At 42.7% G+C, this 15991-nt stretch overlaps 1 protein-coding gene across 9 annotated transcripts in view; it reads right to left on the reverse strand.

Moving 5' to 3' along the window:
• INO80 (INO80 complex subunit) overlaps nt 1–15991 on the reverse strand; it is a 121482-nt gene that overhangs the window by 43317 nt on the left and 62174 nt on the right. For all 9 annotated transcript variants that reach the window (XR_003094289.1, XM_025205286.1, XM_025205285.1 and 6 more), the window contains 2 exons: nt 8157–8382; nt 524–651 (listed from right to left, as the gene is read on the reverse strand). Coding sequence is in view for 8 of the 9 variants with exons in the window: in XM_025205286.1 (XP_025061071.1) it covers nt 524–651; nt 8157–8382 (354 nt within the window). In the remaining variant the exon portion in view is untranslated. The remainder of the gene's footprint in view (nt 1–523; nt 652–8156; nt 8383–15991) is intronic.

Here is a 15991-nt window from a genome sequence, read left to right on the forward strand (position 1 = left end):
GGCAAGTGAGAGCTGACACAGCCCTGGTCACCCTCTGGCTGCTCCACCCATTGCCATTGCTGTGGCCCCAGCTCCTCAGCTACTGGCCTCGCTGCCACAACATACCAGACCTGAAGCCAGAGCTGTCACTGCCATATGCTCTGCACCAGAGCTAGAGATGCTGCTCCAACAACACGCGTTGGTGACAGCATCTCCAGCGCCGGCCTTGGCTCCCCCACCACACTCCCTGCAAGAGGCACTGCGGCAGCATGGGGTATTAGGTGGCGGCACTCCATCCCAGCTCCACCCCCCGGTTATTCTTGATGGGCAATTCGCTAGTTTATTATATATATTATATATCTAAATCTCCCATTCATCTCCTCATCATTAATGTCCACTGGCTTTCTTTTATGGGAATGTCTTAAATAGGCAATTATCCATGCAATTACTTTGTGTCAGGCTTGCCTGATCCAAATTACAGAAGTGATAGATGTCAAATCTGTTTCTTCAAAAGTCCCTTCCTATCAGGCAAAGCCTCTCCTACCTCCAGTAAGTCAATCATCCGTGTCATCTGAGAGTAGATTAGAACTCTGTGTCCTTGAGATTTCAGCCGTGTCAACAGAAGATCAAGAGCATAAAGCTTCCCACTGTCCGTGATAAGGCTCTCTTTGTCTGAGGAGGAGAGGAAAAGAAAAAGGCAACTTAAAAGCCTGAAACACCTGCATAAAACAAGCTGAGATAAAAATACTTCTAAAACTTTGCAGCATATTCATACAGTAGCATCTCCTTAAAGTGACTGGAAGAGCTGCAACCTCCCTCCTCACTGACACTTCTAATGTTACTATTGACAGGAACTTGCTGGTCTGGGCTGGGACTGAAGTCTAAGAGGATACTCACTCAGCAATAATTACAAAGCTCCATTTCCGCCATTCTAGGAAACAGGTTCACACAAGTAAGGAGCTGCCTGTATTTGGAGAGGCATGTTCCACTTAAGGCCTTATCTGAAGTATTATCAGGAGCACATTCACATGTTTTTTTATGGTGCAAACTAGCATTTAAAGCAGTCTGTTTATTTTCATGCCTGACATTCAAATTCTGTCTTTTAGACATTCAGTACTATAGCCTTTGAGGTTTGGTTATAGCCTTCATGTCACTAATCTATTTGCAAGACCACATCCATCACCGACGCACAGACACAGAAACACATTTCCCTCATTTATATAAAATGAAATACAATTCATAACAACGTCCAACTCTTCTAGTCTCTCTCTATTGTTAGGGGTTTTTTTAAGAATGCTTCCAGCTGGCAATCTTAAAGATGCATGAAATCTTATTTTTCATGACCTCTCCTTCAGTACTACTCATGCAATATTTTCCAGGAAGGAGAACTTCCTGTTTGTAGACTGTGTACATAATCTTTAATAAACAATGTACTGCCAGTGAAAAGGGGATAAGTGGCGATAAAGGATATGTTTCTTCAAAAAACTTCTTAGCTGAAAGGGCACACAGGACTTTTTATTCTTTTGATGCCTGAATCGCAGCCTTAAAACCATAATGGAAAGCTGACAACTGCAGGTGGTTCATGCTGGAGTGGACTGCAACCACTCTCTGAGTCCAGCTCCCTATTATGTAGAGATGCCATTTTATACTTTGGGATATACAAATTCAGCCTGACCTGATGGACTGACCTAATTATTTCTACAAGGAATTTAACTTAGTATTTCATAACATGATGAAAAATTAGCAATACACAAAATGATTGTAGCACAGATTAAATTCAGTAAAAACAGAACAACTGATAGATCTAAGAAAAGAACAATTAATAATGAGGAATCTTCATCCACTGGGAACATTTTTGGTGAGAATCTGTTTTAGTGAGAACAGAACGAATGATTTGTTCTTAGTCTGAGTGCTAATATATTTATCAATAGTCTGGAAAAAAGTAAGATCATTGATGGTAACATTTGAATATGACAAATTTCTGAACAGGTAAACAACAAGCAAAGGTTTACTTAAACAAATCAATTAACATATAAAGATGTGTACTTTAATATAGATAAATGCAAGATTGTGTATTCAGTAACACAGGCTGCAGATCAAGCAAAGGGAAAGGAGACCGTACCCTGGAAAAGTAATATTTTGGAATAAGACATGGGTCATGGAGGATAGCCAATTGAGCATGGAGTTTCTCATGCAATCATGTGACTAAGAGGGCTAAAAAGAATGACTAAATAGAGGATTATCCAGTAGGAGCAGGGAGGTGGCATTTTCTTTGTACAATGCATAAATGAGAATTTTGTTGAAATAACATGATTAGGTCTAGTGTCCACACTTTAAAGATGTTGCTGAAAAACTGAAAAAGAGTTAGAAAAGAATTATAAGACTACTTTAAGGCCTGGAAAGCCTACCTTTAGTGAGGGAACTAAGATGTTCAATCCATGTTGGTTATCCAAGAAGCAGTTAGAATCATAGAATCAAAGAAAACTAGGGTTGGAAGGGATCTCAGGAGGTCATCTAGTCCAACCCCCTGTTCAAAGCAGGACCATCCCCAACTAGATCATCCCAGCCAAGCCTTTATCTACCCAGGTGTTAAAAACCTCCAAGGATGGAGAGTCCATAACCTCTCCGGGTAACCTGTTCCAGTGATTTACTACCCTCATAGTGATAAAGTTCTCCCTAATATCCAACTTAAACTTCCCTTGCTGCAACCTGAGACCATTGCTCCTTGTTCTGTCATCTTCCACCACTGACAGTCTAGCTCCATCTTCTTTCGAACCACCCTTTAAGTAGTTGAAGGCTGCTTTAAATCTCTTCTCAGTCTTCTCTTCTCTAGACTAAATAAGCCCAGTTCCTTCAGCCTCTCCTTACAAGTCATGTGCCCCGAACCGTTTTCACTGCCCTCTGCTGGACTTTTTCCAATCTGTAGTGGGGGGCCCAAAAATGAACACCATACTCCAGATGTGGCCTCACCAGTGCCAAATAAAGGAGAATAATCACTTTGATCTGCTGGCAACACACCTACCAGTGAAGCCCAGTATGCTGTTAGGCTTCTTGGCAACAAAGGCACATTGTTGGCTCGTATTCAGCTTGTTGTCCACCGTAACCCCCAGGTTCTTTTGTGCAGAACTACTGCCTAACCAGTCAGCCCCAGCTTGTACCAATTTATGGGACTGTTCCATCCCAAGTGCAGGACCTTGTACATGTCCTTATTGAATCTCATGAGATTTCTTGTGGTCCAATCCTCCAATTTGTCAAGGTCTCTCTGAATCCTAACCCTACCCTCCAGTGTATCTACTACCCCCCCACCTTGGTGTCATCTGCAAATTTGCTGAGGACGCACTCTATGTCATCTTCCAGGTCACTGATGTAGATATTGAACAAAACTGGCCCCAGGACCAAACCCTTGGGCACTCCACTTGATACCAGCTGTCAACTAGACATCGAGTCATTGATTACCCTCTGAGCCCAATGATCCAGCCAGTTTTCTATCCACCTTACAGCCTATTCATCCAACCTGTACTGCCTTAGCTCACCTGCAAGAATGTTGTGGGAGTTAAGAAATAATTTGGTAATAGTCTCTCGGAACCTACACAGACAAAAAATTATTGATAGTAAAGAAAGAGTCTGTCTAATCTAGGAAAGGTATAAAATCCAGTGACTGAGACTAAATAACATGTGTTTAGAAAAAAGGCAGATTTTTTTTTTTTAAACAGTAAGGAAAATTAACCATTGGAAACCTTTATAGGATGTGGCATATTTTCTAGCACTTCAAGTCTGTAAATCAAGACTGTAGATGTCTTTCTAAATGACATCCTCTAGGTCAACCAGAAGTTATGGGTTTGATACAGGAATTATTGGGTGAAATGTTGGGCCTTTGCTATGCAAGACATCAAACCACATGAACAATTCTTTTTGGGCCTAATGTTATGAGTTGGTAACAATATGTAAAATTATTAGCCATTATCTTTGTACTATTAAGTTAAGCCTGGGGTGTTTTCTGTTCTGATATAATCAGCTTCCTACCATATTAGGAATGGTGTCAGAGTTTGTCTTCATTTATCTTTTACTGATGCAGACAACTTTTCATGCCTTTGTCTGTCTTGTTTAGGTTACTTTAATGATCTTTTCTTTTGGTTTTCCTGTATGCACAGTTTGTCAATTATACCATTCCTCCCATCTGTCCAGTGGGGAACTTCTGGGGGTGATCAGCTTGTGTTACCAAGACTTAGCAACATGCCAACCAGCAATTCAGAGTTAGAATCCTTTTAGACCCATCTCTCGGGAATGCTCAGACTAGAGTCACCAGTAAGGACAGAACAAGATCCAAGTTCAGGGCTGCAAGTGTTTTCTAGCCAACATAAGTAGAATTTGGATTTCTACAATAGAGCCCAACCACAATTCCTTACATGCTATCAAGTAATTTCATTAAGTTTCATAAGAAAAACTGAATCCTAACTAACTAAGGTCTTGACAGATAAGCGGAGAAAATGATTTAAGAACAAAATGGTTTCAAAATGTGTATATATAATGTTTTAAAGTTTCCACAGGTGAGACCTTAAAAACAATAAAAACTATATTAAATTTACCTTTAAATCAAAGACCCCATTTACTTTTGTGCTTTTCCCAGTTTGTTAGATTCCAACTGCAGCATGCATTTAATTATTTAGTAATGCAATATGAGGAGCATAGACACAAAAAAGAGCCAATGTGATAGTCCATTAAAAGTGTGATGAGAATAAAAAAGGAATGAAGTGAACAGTGGGTTTATAAATAAATCTGTCCAAAGTCAATTAAGATAGACTTGAAAACTTGAGTAGAGTTTCTGGGATGTTTCAAAAGACAAAATGCTACCGTTTTTCTTTTGCAGTCTCTTAAAGTGTGAACAGGCTGCTTTACATTTTGGTAACTGGAAACATTATATGGATTATTATTAGTTCCTTATGTCTCTATGTCAGTAGCTTAAACAGCAATAAAATGCACACTGTGCATGAAGGAGGACCTCTTAGCAGATGGTTTTTAACTCTTTCATATCAAGCAAGCAGGGGGTCACAGTGTCAAGAATGAACACCACAAAAACCACCTGACAATAAAACCCTAGTTTGCTTGATTCCTGGCAAATAGAACAGACTAAGCTGCTGAGATCACAGCCAAAATTCCTAAATGAAAGCGAGTAAAAATTAATGGCAGAATACTCCTGAAAGAAAGATGGTTCATTTTAATTTGATGTTTTGCAGTGCCCTGTCCTAAAAGTATTAGTTTTTTAAAACTTAAAAAACCTTTGCCTGTTTAAAGGCTGCCATCTAGTGTTGACGCCATAACAGAGACTGCTTTGAGAGACCCATGACTGACTGTATTCCTATCATCCCCAAGAGAGAACACCACTGTGAAACTTAGAGCTGATCCAAAAAGGTAAGAATACCTCTCACCCTCTAATGTCCCTTTGCTTTTAATTTCTACTATTCCCCATGGAAAAATACTTTCAGTAGGATTTTCTCCAATTTTTTTTTAAATCCCTATTTTCTAATCAAGATTTCATTTTGAAATGTTTTTTTCCCATATAAAGCTTGTCAATGAAATATAATTTTTCATTATAAATTTAAAAAAAAAATCAAACTTGTAGTTTATCCCAACAGATCTGATAGCAAATTCTGCCTTCTGGGTAACAATCACTGAATTTATTCCTTTGGTACTATGGAAAGCGAAGAGGAAAAGCAGCCTGGTCAGAATCAACAAGCTAGTGCCAATGGATCAAATGGTTCCTCTTTAGCCAGCAGAATGCAGAACTATTGCCAGGCTAGTAGGGGATGAACTTCAAGCTGGTTGTCTAGGGGTGCTATGGGATACTAATGCCTGTGGAACAGAGGTAATTCACTACTGATTATCACTCAAAATAATCCTAGTGAGGAGCTCCAATTGATACACAGATGTTAGGGGCTGGAAGGGACCTTACAAGATCATCGGGTCCAGCCCCCCTGCACTTGGACAGGAAAGACTGCTGGGGTTAAATGACCCCAGCAAGGCAGGCATCAAGATGCTTTTTGAAAATCACCAGGGTGGGTGACTGTACCTTGGGGCTAGGCCCAGGCTTCTCTGGGGAATTAGAAAATGCCCTTCTGAATATGTAAAAATTTGGAGAGAAGGGAGACAAAGTGTGGGTTCCAGTGCACCCCCCACCCTGGCCCTACTCTGCAGCAGTCTACACAGCACAATGGGGTCAGTGAGGAGCTGGCTCTCACAGTAAACAGCCAGTGAGGCCGGTGCTTTTTATCGATGCTAAAAGGACTCAGACACTTCCTGCCATTTAATCCAGGACCATTTTTCTTTCAAAGAACAGGAAAAGCCTCAAGAGATTCCCACAGTGAAGGCAACTGAGCCTGCTGCCAGGGTACTGGGAACTCTGTCAGAGAGGGGAAGGCAGGGTTAAGACAGATAGAAACCACTTCTTTGTTCTCTTTGCCTACTTAGTACAGAACTTCATGCCTTTAGTTCTGTTACCCTCATTGGACTTTATCCCTACAGTCCACTTCAAGTTAATCATTATTCACCTTCTGTACTGGTCTCCATTATACCTATACACATAGCTGCACTGTCCTTGCATCTACATTCCTTCCTATCTGCTCTCAAACTTACTTCTGACCTAGCTAACACCAACCTGCATAAATCTGTTCCTGTACACACTTGTTAAAAGCCAACAGCCACCAACTAAACTTAATTCTTTATTACTCACTCCCCAACCACCTGCTTAACATTGTTCTCCCCCACCTGGACATCCATGTTTATGCTTGCATATGTGCCGTTCAGCACATTCACTCCCAAAAGACTCTTGTGTTTTATTATTCAAAATACATTTGTTTAATTCCTATCATCTTCTTTAATAAAGCTTTCCTAGTAACACAGCCAGAAGTCAGGGTTTTAAGAACACAGGACCATTTTCAGAACAGAAGCTACCCTTTTGAGCACCATCACTACTCCAAAGCCTCTCGCACTCATGCACACCTCCTTTCATGCCTTCCTTCCTATCCATTGTATCCCAGCATTTGTATCCTCTCCCATTTTCTTTTAACTGCTAATAACAACCCAATATTCTGCCAAGACAAACAAGCTGTAAAATGTGTTATCACGTGGTACTGAATCAGTTCAATCTGAAACGCTACCCCAGTACACATGCATATCCCTCTGGATTACTTGGATCCGATCTCCTTATGAGCACTCTCACTAAACCAGACCCCAGCAAGCAGAAGCCCATTTTGCTTCCATCCTCTTCATTTCCTCCTACAAACATCTTTGACCAATAACAGTCTGGGAACAAGTTAGTACTTTGGGAATACGAGCTACATTTCCTCCTGGCCATCTCTCAGATCTCCAGTGCTTCACTGAAGATACTTCTCACTGTTCAGCACCATCATACTACAAGGCAACAGTAGTTCTCACCACTGAATGTCATTGTAGCACTGTTAATCAAACTCCTGAGAGTTAGTTACCCCTGGCAAGAACCCAGGTCTAATCCCAAGAACGGAAACAAAGACTAAATTTGCTTTATTACTGCATTGGTATCCTTTTCCAACCCTGGCTCCAGAATTTAAAGGCATTTCTGCAGTTTTCCAACCAAGGTCCAGTCAAAGACTGGAAAAGCATCCAGACTGTTTTCCACGCTATTTTTCATTCCATTTTGTCCCCAGACTATTACTTCTCTTTTTAGACTGCTGCAGGCATAATGTTTTCTCTCCAGTTGGGAGGACTGACAAATGATCCTCCTAGGCCAATACCAAGGTGTTTCAGCAGACCTCCTGGTAGGATGCACTGATAAAAGGTGGCAACCACCAGATACCAATCTTAAAACAGTCTTTAGTTCTGGGAGTTGTGGTGGAAGAAATATTTTTAATATCCTCCCAGCTGAAGGGCAGAGGGAAAGGGATGGAGCAAGAAAAAGCGCTGTGGATTAACAAGCAAAGCTCTCTATTTATCCACCCACAAGCACTAGCTGATTTATGCACCAAAGGAGGTTATGTTAGGCTTTCTCTCTTTGCTGGCTATTTGTTTCACACGATACACAGGTAATAAAATCATAGCATTCTCCACAACTGCTGGAATGTTTTTCACTAAGAAGAGGGGAAAAAGTGTAGCTGCCCCCTTCCCTTAACCTCATTAGCATTCCACCAAAGGTCTCAAAAACTCACCTGGTATCCGGATGAAAGACCAGCCATTCTGAGGCCTAATCCCTAACAACCCTCCTGGATATTCTGGGAAGAACTGGGAGCTTTGCTTCTGCCAATCAGCTGCAAGTTCAGGAGAACCATTTAATACACACTGCTTTGCTTCAAGACTTCCTCCTTCCTTTAGTGCTTTACGCTCATATTCTGCACTTTGATCATTGCAGTAGAAATCCAGTGGCACAGCTGTCACCTACAAGTGAAAACCAAAATAAAATAATAATGAAGACACACATTCACATTATCACTTTCTTCCCAAGTATCCCTCTTCAGTTATATTAGCTTCCCAGAGAAGCAAGACTTAAAAGTTAAGTCACTACGGAAATATACAGATGGTAATAAAATCTTAGCCTAATTTAAAATAGCTAGAGCTTCAGAAACATGATTAATAAATACTCAAGCATGAACAACTGTCCTGATGATCTGTGCTGTGACCTGCACTTAGAGCCACTGTTGCAAGATTTTGGACAAAAATGAAGAAAACAGACAGCACTGTTGCATAATTCATTTCATCTACATTTGATTTTAATTATTCTCTTTCTATTAAGTATTTGTGTCTCAGAGTCCAGCTCTGAACAATCATTGCAAGCTTTTCCTGTATGCGAAGAGAGGATTTTTTATTTTAGCAAGAACTCATCTAAATTTGAAATTCTGAAGACAAAAATAAAGAATCAATCAGAAAGGAGGGAGGGGAGATAAAAAAAGAGATTTAAAAAAAAAAAAGTCATACATTTTGGGAGGCTTTTTAGAGACAGTACATTTCTTGGGTTTAGTTATAAACTTAACAAGCACTTTAAACCATACGAGGAATATATGGTCTCAGTAGTCCACATGGTCTTTTCATCTGGTTATTCTGTGCCCCTTGCTCCAGCACACACCACCCAATCATAGAGGACAGTCTTGACAACACAGAAACCCGGGCTTTACACTAGGCTAGCTATCTTGGACTGTCTCCATCATTATAATCTTTTCTGATATCTGGACAGAGTAGAAGGTATTTCTTGGCCAAACAGTCATGTGTTCAGATGGCTGTAAAGTCTCTTGACAAAGAGTAAACAAGGTTGTGGGTTTTTTTTAATACATTCTATAGTATTCTCTTATCTCTCCTCACCAGGCTAGCAGGCAACTCTGAGGTGCCATCCTGTGAAGCAGATAATTGCTCTGAACACACATTTTCACTGCTGGCCAATGAAGGGCAAAGAATTGAACTGGATACAAGAAACAACAGGAAAGACAGGGAACACTATACTACGTAATCCCATACACTCCATTTTTGCCTAAATGGAGGGTTGGAGGGGAAAAAAAAGTACAATTCTATTGTAATGCAGCGACCCAAATGCAATCTGACAGTTTCTTCTTCTCTCCATTTCACTGAAATGATGAAAACAGGAGGAATAACAAACAAATCTCTGACACATACTGTGATAAGATGGGTACCACTGCTCTGTCAACATCCTTCACATCTTTTACAAAACAGTTAAAGAATACCATCCAAAGCAAACTGCACATATTTATTCTCTCTCTCACTCAAAATTAAAAAACACCAACATTAATTAGCTACAGTTCTTTACAAGAGGTAAACTGAGTGATAACTTCCTTCTACTTTTCTTAGTTCAGGTCTGTTCGGGACCAAGCATTCTTGGGAAAAAGTTCTCCAAGAGCTCTTTAAATTCATTTCACTTAGTATAAGGAAGACAGAAGTTTGTGTATTTTTCACAACTGGAAAATGCTCTCTGACTTCTATTTACCCCAAGAACTTCCAAACTAAATCTCAATATCTGAGCGCACATTGTAAAAATGACTCCCTAAACTTTAAAAGCAAGTTATTTATTGATAATGGTCAACTTATTGGTTACTTTTATAATCCAGAAAACCACATTAGAAGATACAGGGTACTGAGTCCCCCCCACCCCGCAAAAAAAACAAGCAAAACAGGAAACCCCACTGGCAACACGTAGGGGGTAGTGCCCATAGATGCACATGCACCCCTTGAGACTGGCAGTGCCCCACAAGAGAAGTACTGGGGGCGACGGAAGGGGAGGTTAACAGGGCTCAGACCCCACAAATGCCAGGGCAACCTGACTTCAGGCTGCTCCAGCAGGGGGGACGGGCACTCCAGGCTTGCAGCCAGCCAGCCCAGCCCAGACCAGCCCAGCCCAGACCAGCCCAGCAGGCAGGTAGGTAAGATTTCTTTTCTTCCTCTAGTTTCTAGGCTTGAGGGGGAAGTGTCAAGGGAAGGGATCAAGACCCCCACAGTGCAGGAAGGAGTGGGGTAGGGGCAGCCAAATCATTCACCCCTGCCCTGTTCCCTGCTGCACTGTGGGGATTGTCCCCCAACCTGGCCTGGCTGAGGCCTCATTCACAGAGAATGGGGCCCCGGCCAGGCGGGTTCATGGGACAATTGGAGCCCAAGGGGAGGCACATTCCCCCAAAACCTTGGCTCCAATACGTGGCAGCCCTGGATGAGCTGCTGGGCTCTGACTGCCCCACAACCAGGCCCAGTTGGGGCCCCATTCATGGTGAATGGAGCCCCCCGGCCAGGCCAGGTTGTGGGACAAGTGGAGCCCTATGGCTCCTCAGTTGTGGTGCCAGGGAGCCAAGGGGGACATGTGCCCCTCCCCAATCTCTGCACGGAGCAAGGGCAGGCTGCAGCTGCGAGGTAAGCTGGGCTCTGTCTGCTCCATGCCTTGCTGCAGCCTTTGAAAGTGGCGTGACATAGCGCCATGTGCCTTGCTGCCCGGCCCACATAGTGGTGGGACACACCGCTTTCAAAGGCTGCAGCGAGGCGTGAAGCAGGCAGAGCCCAGCTTGCCTCACAGCTGCAGCCCACCCTTGCCCTGTGCAAAGATCAGGGGCGGGTGCCACATGCCCCCCTTGGCTCCCTGGCGCCCTGACTCTGCAGGAGCCACCGGGCTCTTCCCAGGGATGACTTAAACAGGGCAGGGCGGGGGGTCCCAGGGGCTCCGTCTCCTCTGGCCTGGCGGTGCAGCCGAGGTTGGCCATGCTCAAGCTCCAGGCGCCCCTCTCTGGGCCGTGTGGGGCTGGGGCCAGACCAGGGCCAGTGCAGGGAGGCAGCCAGGGCCAGTACAGGGCTGGGGGAAGGTGGATGCCAGTGCCGAGCAATGATCCCTGACGCAGGGTAAGGAGCAGATGCATGGGTACAGCCGACCCTGGCCCCAAGCCCAAGCCCTGCCCAGTACCAGCTTCAGCTTTGCTTCCTCCCTGCCCCGTCCCCACGCATGGCCCTTTCCCCTCCCCCCAGAGACTTTTGCATGGAGGGGGGTGCACGCATGCATGCACAGCTGCCCCCCCCCCAATCCATTCGGCGATTGGCTGGTGCCGCCCCAGTATTAGGAGACACCAGTCACCCATGGGAAACCCCACACTTTACCGGAAGCAGCAGCACATTACTTTGACCCGGCTCCTCAGTGTCTGTATAGATTGGGCCTTTCAGCAGGGCTTTTTGGTGTTTTCAGCTAATGCTGATTCAATCAACTATTAGATAAAGGTGCCAAAAAAGCCCCACTAAAGTGCCTGATCTATAAAGATGTTGGAAAAGTTGGGTCCAACTAATGCACTGCCTCTTCTAGGCATGTGCTGGGCTCAGCATGGTCCAGCACCAAACTTAAAGTAAAGCACCATTTTGTTTTGGATTTTTTTTCCATGTCTGCAAGCAGCCATACTGTTATATATTGGAAAAAGGATTGATGCAGGTCTATGTAAAACTAGAAATTCTCTGCTCCAGTTCCCAGCAGTCAGGCAAAACTAGACTGACTCAAGGGACAGCTATGAAAGCCATCACTACAAATAAAGAAATTTGTAGTGTGGAGAAATTTGATAAAATGTAGCCATCTGACCCCTCCATGGCTCACAAACTACTATATCAGGTAAAGATGAAGGACAAGGATTTTTTTTTATTAAATGATAAACAATGAATATTAGTTAATATACAGTTAATATTGCTGACATTTAAAGTATCCTTATTGAACTTCAAAGTTAACAGACTCATGCAATAACTGGATTAGCTCACAACTCTCAGCATTTAACCTACATTTATCTATAGGAAAGACTGTGGCTAATGTATCAGTTAATCTGTACCTAATTTTTACCGCTTTTTGTTAAACATACAACTTGTGGTTTCATAAATGCAAGGTTTTTTATGCCAACCACAAAGGTTAGAGCGTTTGTTTTGGGGTTGGTTTGGTTTTTTGTTTTTTTTTTGGGGGGGGGGGGGGGGAGGGGTTGGTTGCTTGTTGTTTTTTTTAAGTAGACTGGTTCTTGAGCAAAATTATAATACAAATTCAAGACAGAAAAATGCAAGCATTTGTTTCTGATTTTCAGTACAGACAAGGTCATGGCAATGATGACAAGGACACAGATTTACAAGTCACCAAGAGCCACTCTACAGCCCAATGACTAGGTGCATACCAGAGGTGATGCACCAAAGACACCAGAGCAAAGAAGGACTAATTTAACAGGGGTTAAGACAGCTCTTAACTGAAAAGTAAATCTGTACTTAAGTTTTAGCCCCAAATTCCCAGCCATCCCTATATAAAATTCCCTAAAACAGATCTGGACGTGTGTTACGGTCTGGGCAAATTCACTTTGTTGGGTAAGATCCTACACAGCTTTAATCCAACTAGAACCCGACCACTTTGGAAGGACATAAGCAAAATCACTCAGCTGGCAACAGTTTCGAATAACCTCCTTACAATTTCCTCCGAAAAAAAAATCTTCTTTGACTAAGAAGAACTATGGACATCTCAGCACAAAGCAGCATAGAATTTGACTTTAGGCAGGCACAGGCAAGTGTGGAAAGAGCAAGGACTAAGTAAAACAGGCAAAGCTTTGGGGTAGAGGCACTAAACATTCAGATTAGGCTAACCTAGGTGGCTCAGACCCAGATGGTAAGCCCCCAGAGTTAAAGGGTATGTCTTGAGTATACAGGTGTTACTCAACACCCAGTATTGAGGTGCCCAGTGCCTAGTCTACTCCTGGAGTAAAAATAGACAACCTCTTTGCACAGAAGCAGTGCAGGTGCACAAAGCTACAACTCTTAACACCAAGAAATAGGAATTGGGGAGAGTAGAAAAGGAAGCTCAGAGCTTCAGGATCTAAAATCACAAAGGGATACATAACAGCTCACTTTCTGATAACTCAATGTAATACTATGATGAACAATTTAAATTACCCAGAATCAAAAGGGCAGGGTTGAGCACTTACTTCACACTGAATCTATGAGGATCTGTTATACTGCACTGCCATCTGCAGTTAAAGCAAGGCATGATCTTTTAACACAAGGAGCCAAGGTTTCTTGTGATGAATGAAACTCAGCCTTGGTGCCTGAACACTTACTTCCCCAGCGATAACAGCAAAGATTTACAATGGCATATCCTTCCTTCACAGGACATTATTTACCCCTAAGTTTTAATTCATGTTTCTATTCCGGATAAACCTAAGTGAGAACAGAAAACAATACTCCTTAAAACAGGAGTGTCCAAAATTTTTCAATCCAACCAGCACATTTATTACTTTCAAAGAGACTGAGAGAGCCACTTTACATAAAACAGGGAAGATCATAGTCATTCACATTTAATATAGGACTATGGTTAGTGAAGATGACAGATCCTAAAAAGGAACCTATTTTGGCTACTGAGATTAAGATGGAGATTCCTAATCTTCCCAAACCACATCTTTTCATGCCATGTTAACCAGGCGTATAGTTAGTCTCCAAGGTGCCACCTTGCTTTGCCTTTTTTGTGTGATTAAGAGTTTAAAAATTACCTATCACTGTGATAAAGGCTACATACAAGGGTCTATCAAGCTCCTGAAATAAAATGATCGAAGAAAACAAACATATTTCCCACTAAGTGGAAACAGGAGACATATCCATCCTCTGAATCACTTTTCATATTCCAAGCCTGTCTGATTCAGTATTAGGGCTTGCCCATGGATACAAAGTGTTACTTTCCTCTAACATTCAAAAGAAACTCACACCACCATCATCCACATACAGTCCTAACCTCCATCACTCACTCCATTACCTTTCCAGACCATATCAAAGCCTAGCACCAACATCAGAACATTCATTCTGGGAGCATTTTGGTTTCTTCTGTTTAAAGACTTTGTAGCTTCTGACAAGAATGTACAAGTGTGAAAAGTTTTCAGCTTCCTAGGAGAGCAAAGCCATGCCCCTATTAACGCTTTCTACATGCCTACCAAGCTAAAATAATTTCTCATGCACAAGATTTCTGACAAAATAGACTGCAGACTTAATTTCCCCATATTTGTGGATTAACAGGTCAGTTCTTAAATTGGCATTTTAACTATGCTGTACTTGCCTCCACACCCCCCCCAATTTAGTTACAGATAGCAGTAAAAAAGCCTTTACAATATAAAATGGAACTAAAGCAAAGTTGTGTTTCATCCACATCTATTTTTTTGGCTGACTGTCAATCCCTGAACAGTCTAATGCAGGGCTGGCTGAGGTTGCTTGCTGCACAGACCACACCAATATGGGTCATGAACCCCCCACTACACCACACTGTAGAGGCCTCTCAGTCCTGGGCTTCCCTGCTGCTCTGTGCCATGAACTCCAAGGCTGTGCTGTGCAGTGCAGTGCAGTGCCATACCACCAAACCTCCCAGGGCAGAAGCAGGGAGCAGAAAAGGAAGATGAAAAAGGGAGAGGAATCCTGAAGGGCTGCAGCTAAAGTGATAGGGTGGAGCAGCAGCCAGATGGGAGCCCAAGGACCATAAATTACCCTTTTGCAAGCCAAATGCAGCCCATAGGCTGCCAGTTGGACAGCTCTGATATAATGGAACTTATGCATGTGCCACTGCCGCTCTGGAAGATCTAGACCAGAGGCTCCCAAACTGTGGTATGCATACCCTTGGGGGTGCACAAGACATCGCTGGGGGGTATACAGGACAAATTGTATAATGGCGGATTTAATTTTCATTATAATTATTGGCATGTAAGGGGTAAAATATAAAACGTATGCTGGTAGGGGTACGCGGGCAGCTGGTAAATCTGGAAAGGGTGCACAATAAAAAAAAGTTTGGGAATCTCTGATCGAGACAGACACTTGGCCCCAGAATCAAGGGACAAGATGAACTCATGCCAGAAGGTGCAAAAGAGAAGAACCCAGGTCATGGGTGCAGAGTGTTATTTGCTAAGTTCCTTTCGACAGGCAGCAGTGCATAAGTACCCACACCTACACGTTCAATGAACCTTGGTGGTAAATCCAGCTATAACACAAACACAGATTAGAAGTGGAACATTTGGGTAGCTTGATGATAAGGGACTTCTGCTCCCAGCCTGTCTCTGTATGTTTACTACTATTGCTGCCTCTCCCCAAGTAGAAAGGGTTTTATTGGCTTGCTATCACTTCCAAGCAGACATCAGGCTTGAAAATGCAGACTAATTGGAAGCAGATGTCTTCACTCCCAACTCCTTTGCACCCAGCCTCCACTGAATTTAGGGTGTTTTTTTCCCCCTACAAGAGCAGGTGGTTGACTGGACTTCTGGAGCTATACAGGATAATATGCGAAGGCTTTTCATAGCCATAAAAGTAATTACTGCCCATAAGAGTGAAAGATTTCACATTTTATTGAACCATAAGATAAAGGGAGTAGAAGACAAGCGTGCCACATGAGTCATTCCTTGCATATCTGGGGTTTTGCCCCACTTAAGCTGTTTCTTATTCTCCGAGTACAACTCCTTACTCGCAGTGAAGCACAGCAGGCATCGGCAACTTTTTTAATAATGGCAAGCTATTCTTTGCAAGCTGGTCATCCCCA

Source organism: Alligator sinensis, unplaced genomic scaffold (assembly GCF_000455745.1).
Source record: "Alligator sinensis unplaced genomic scaffold, ASM45574v1 scaffold108_1, whole genome shotgun sequence".
NCBI classification, from domain to species: domain Eukaryota; kingdom Metazoa; phylum Chordata; order Crocodylia; family Alligatoridae; genus Alligator; species Alligator sinensis.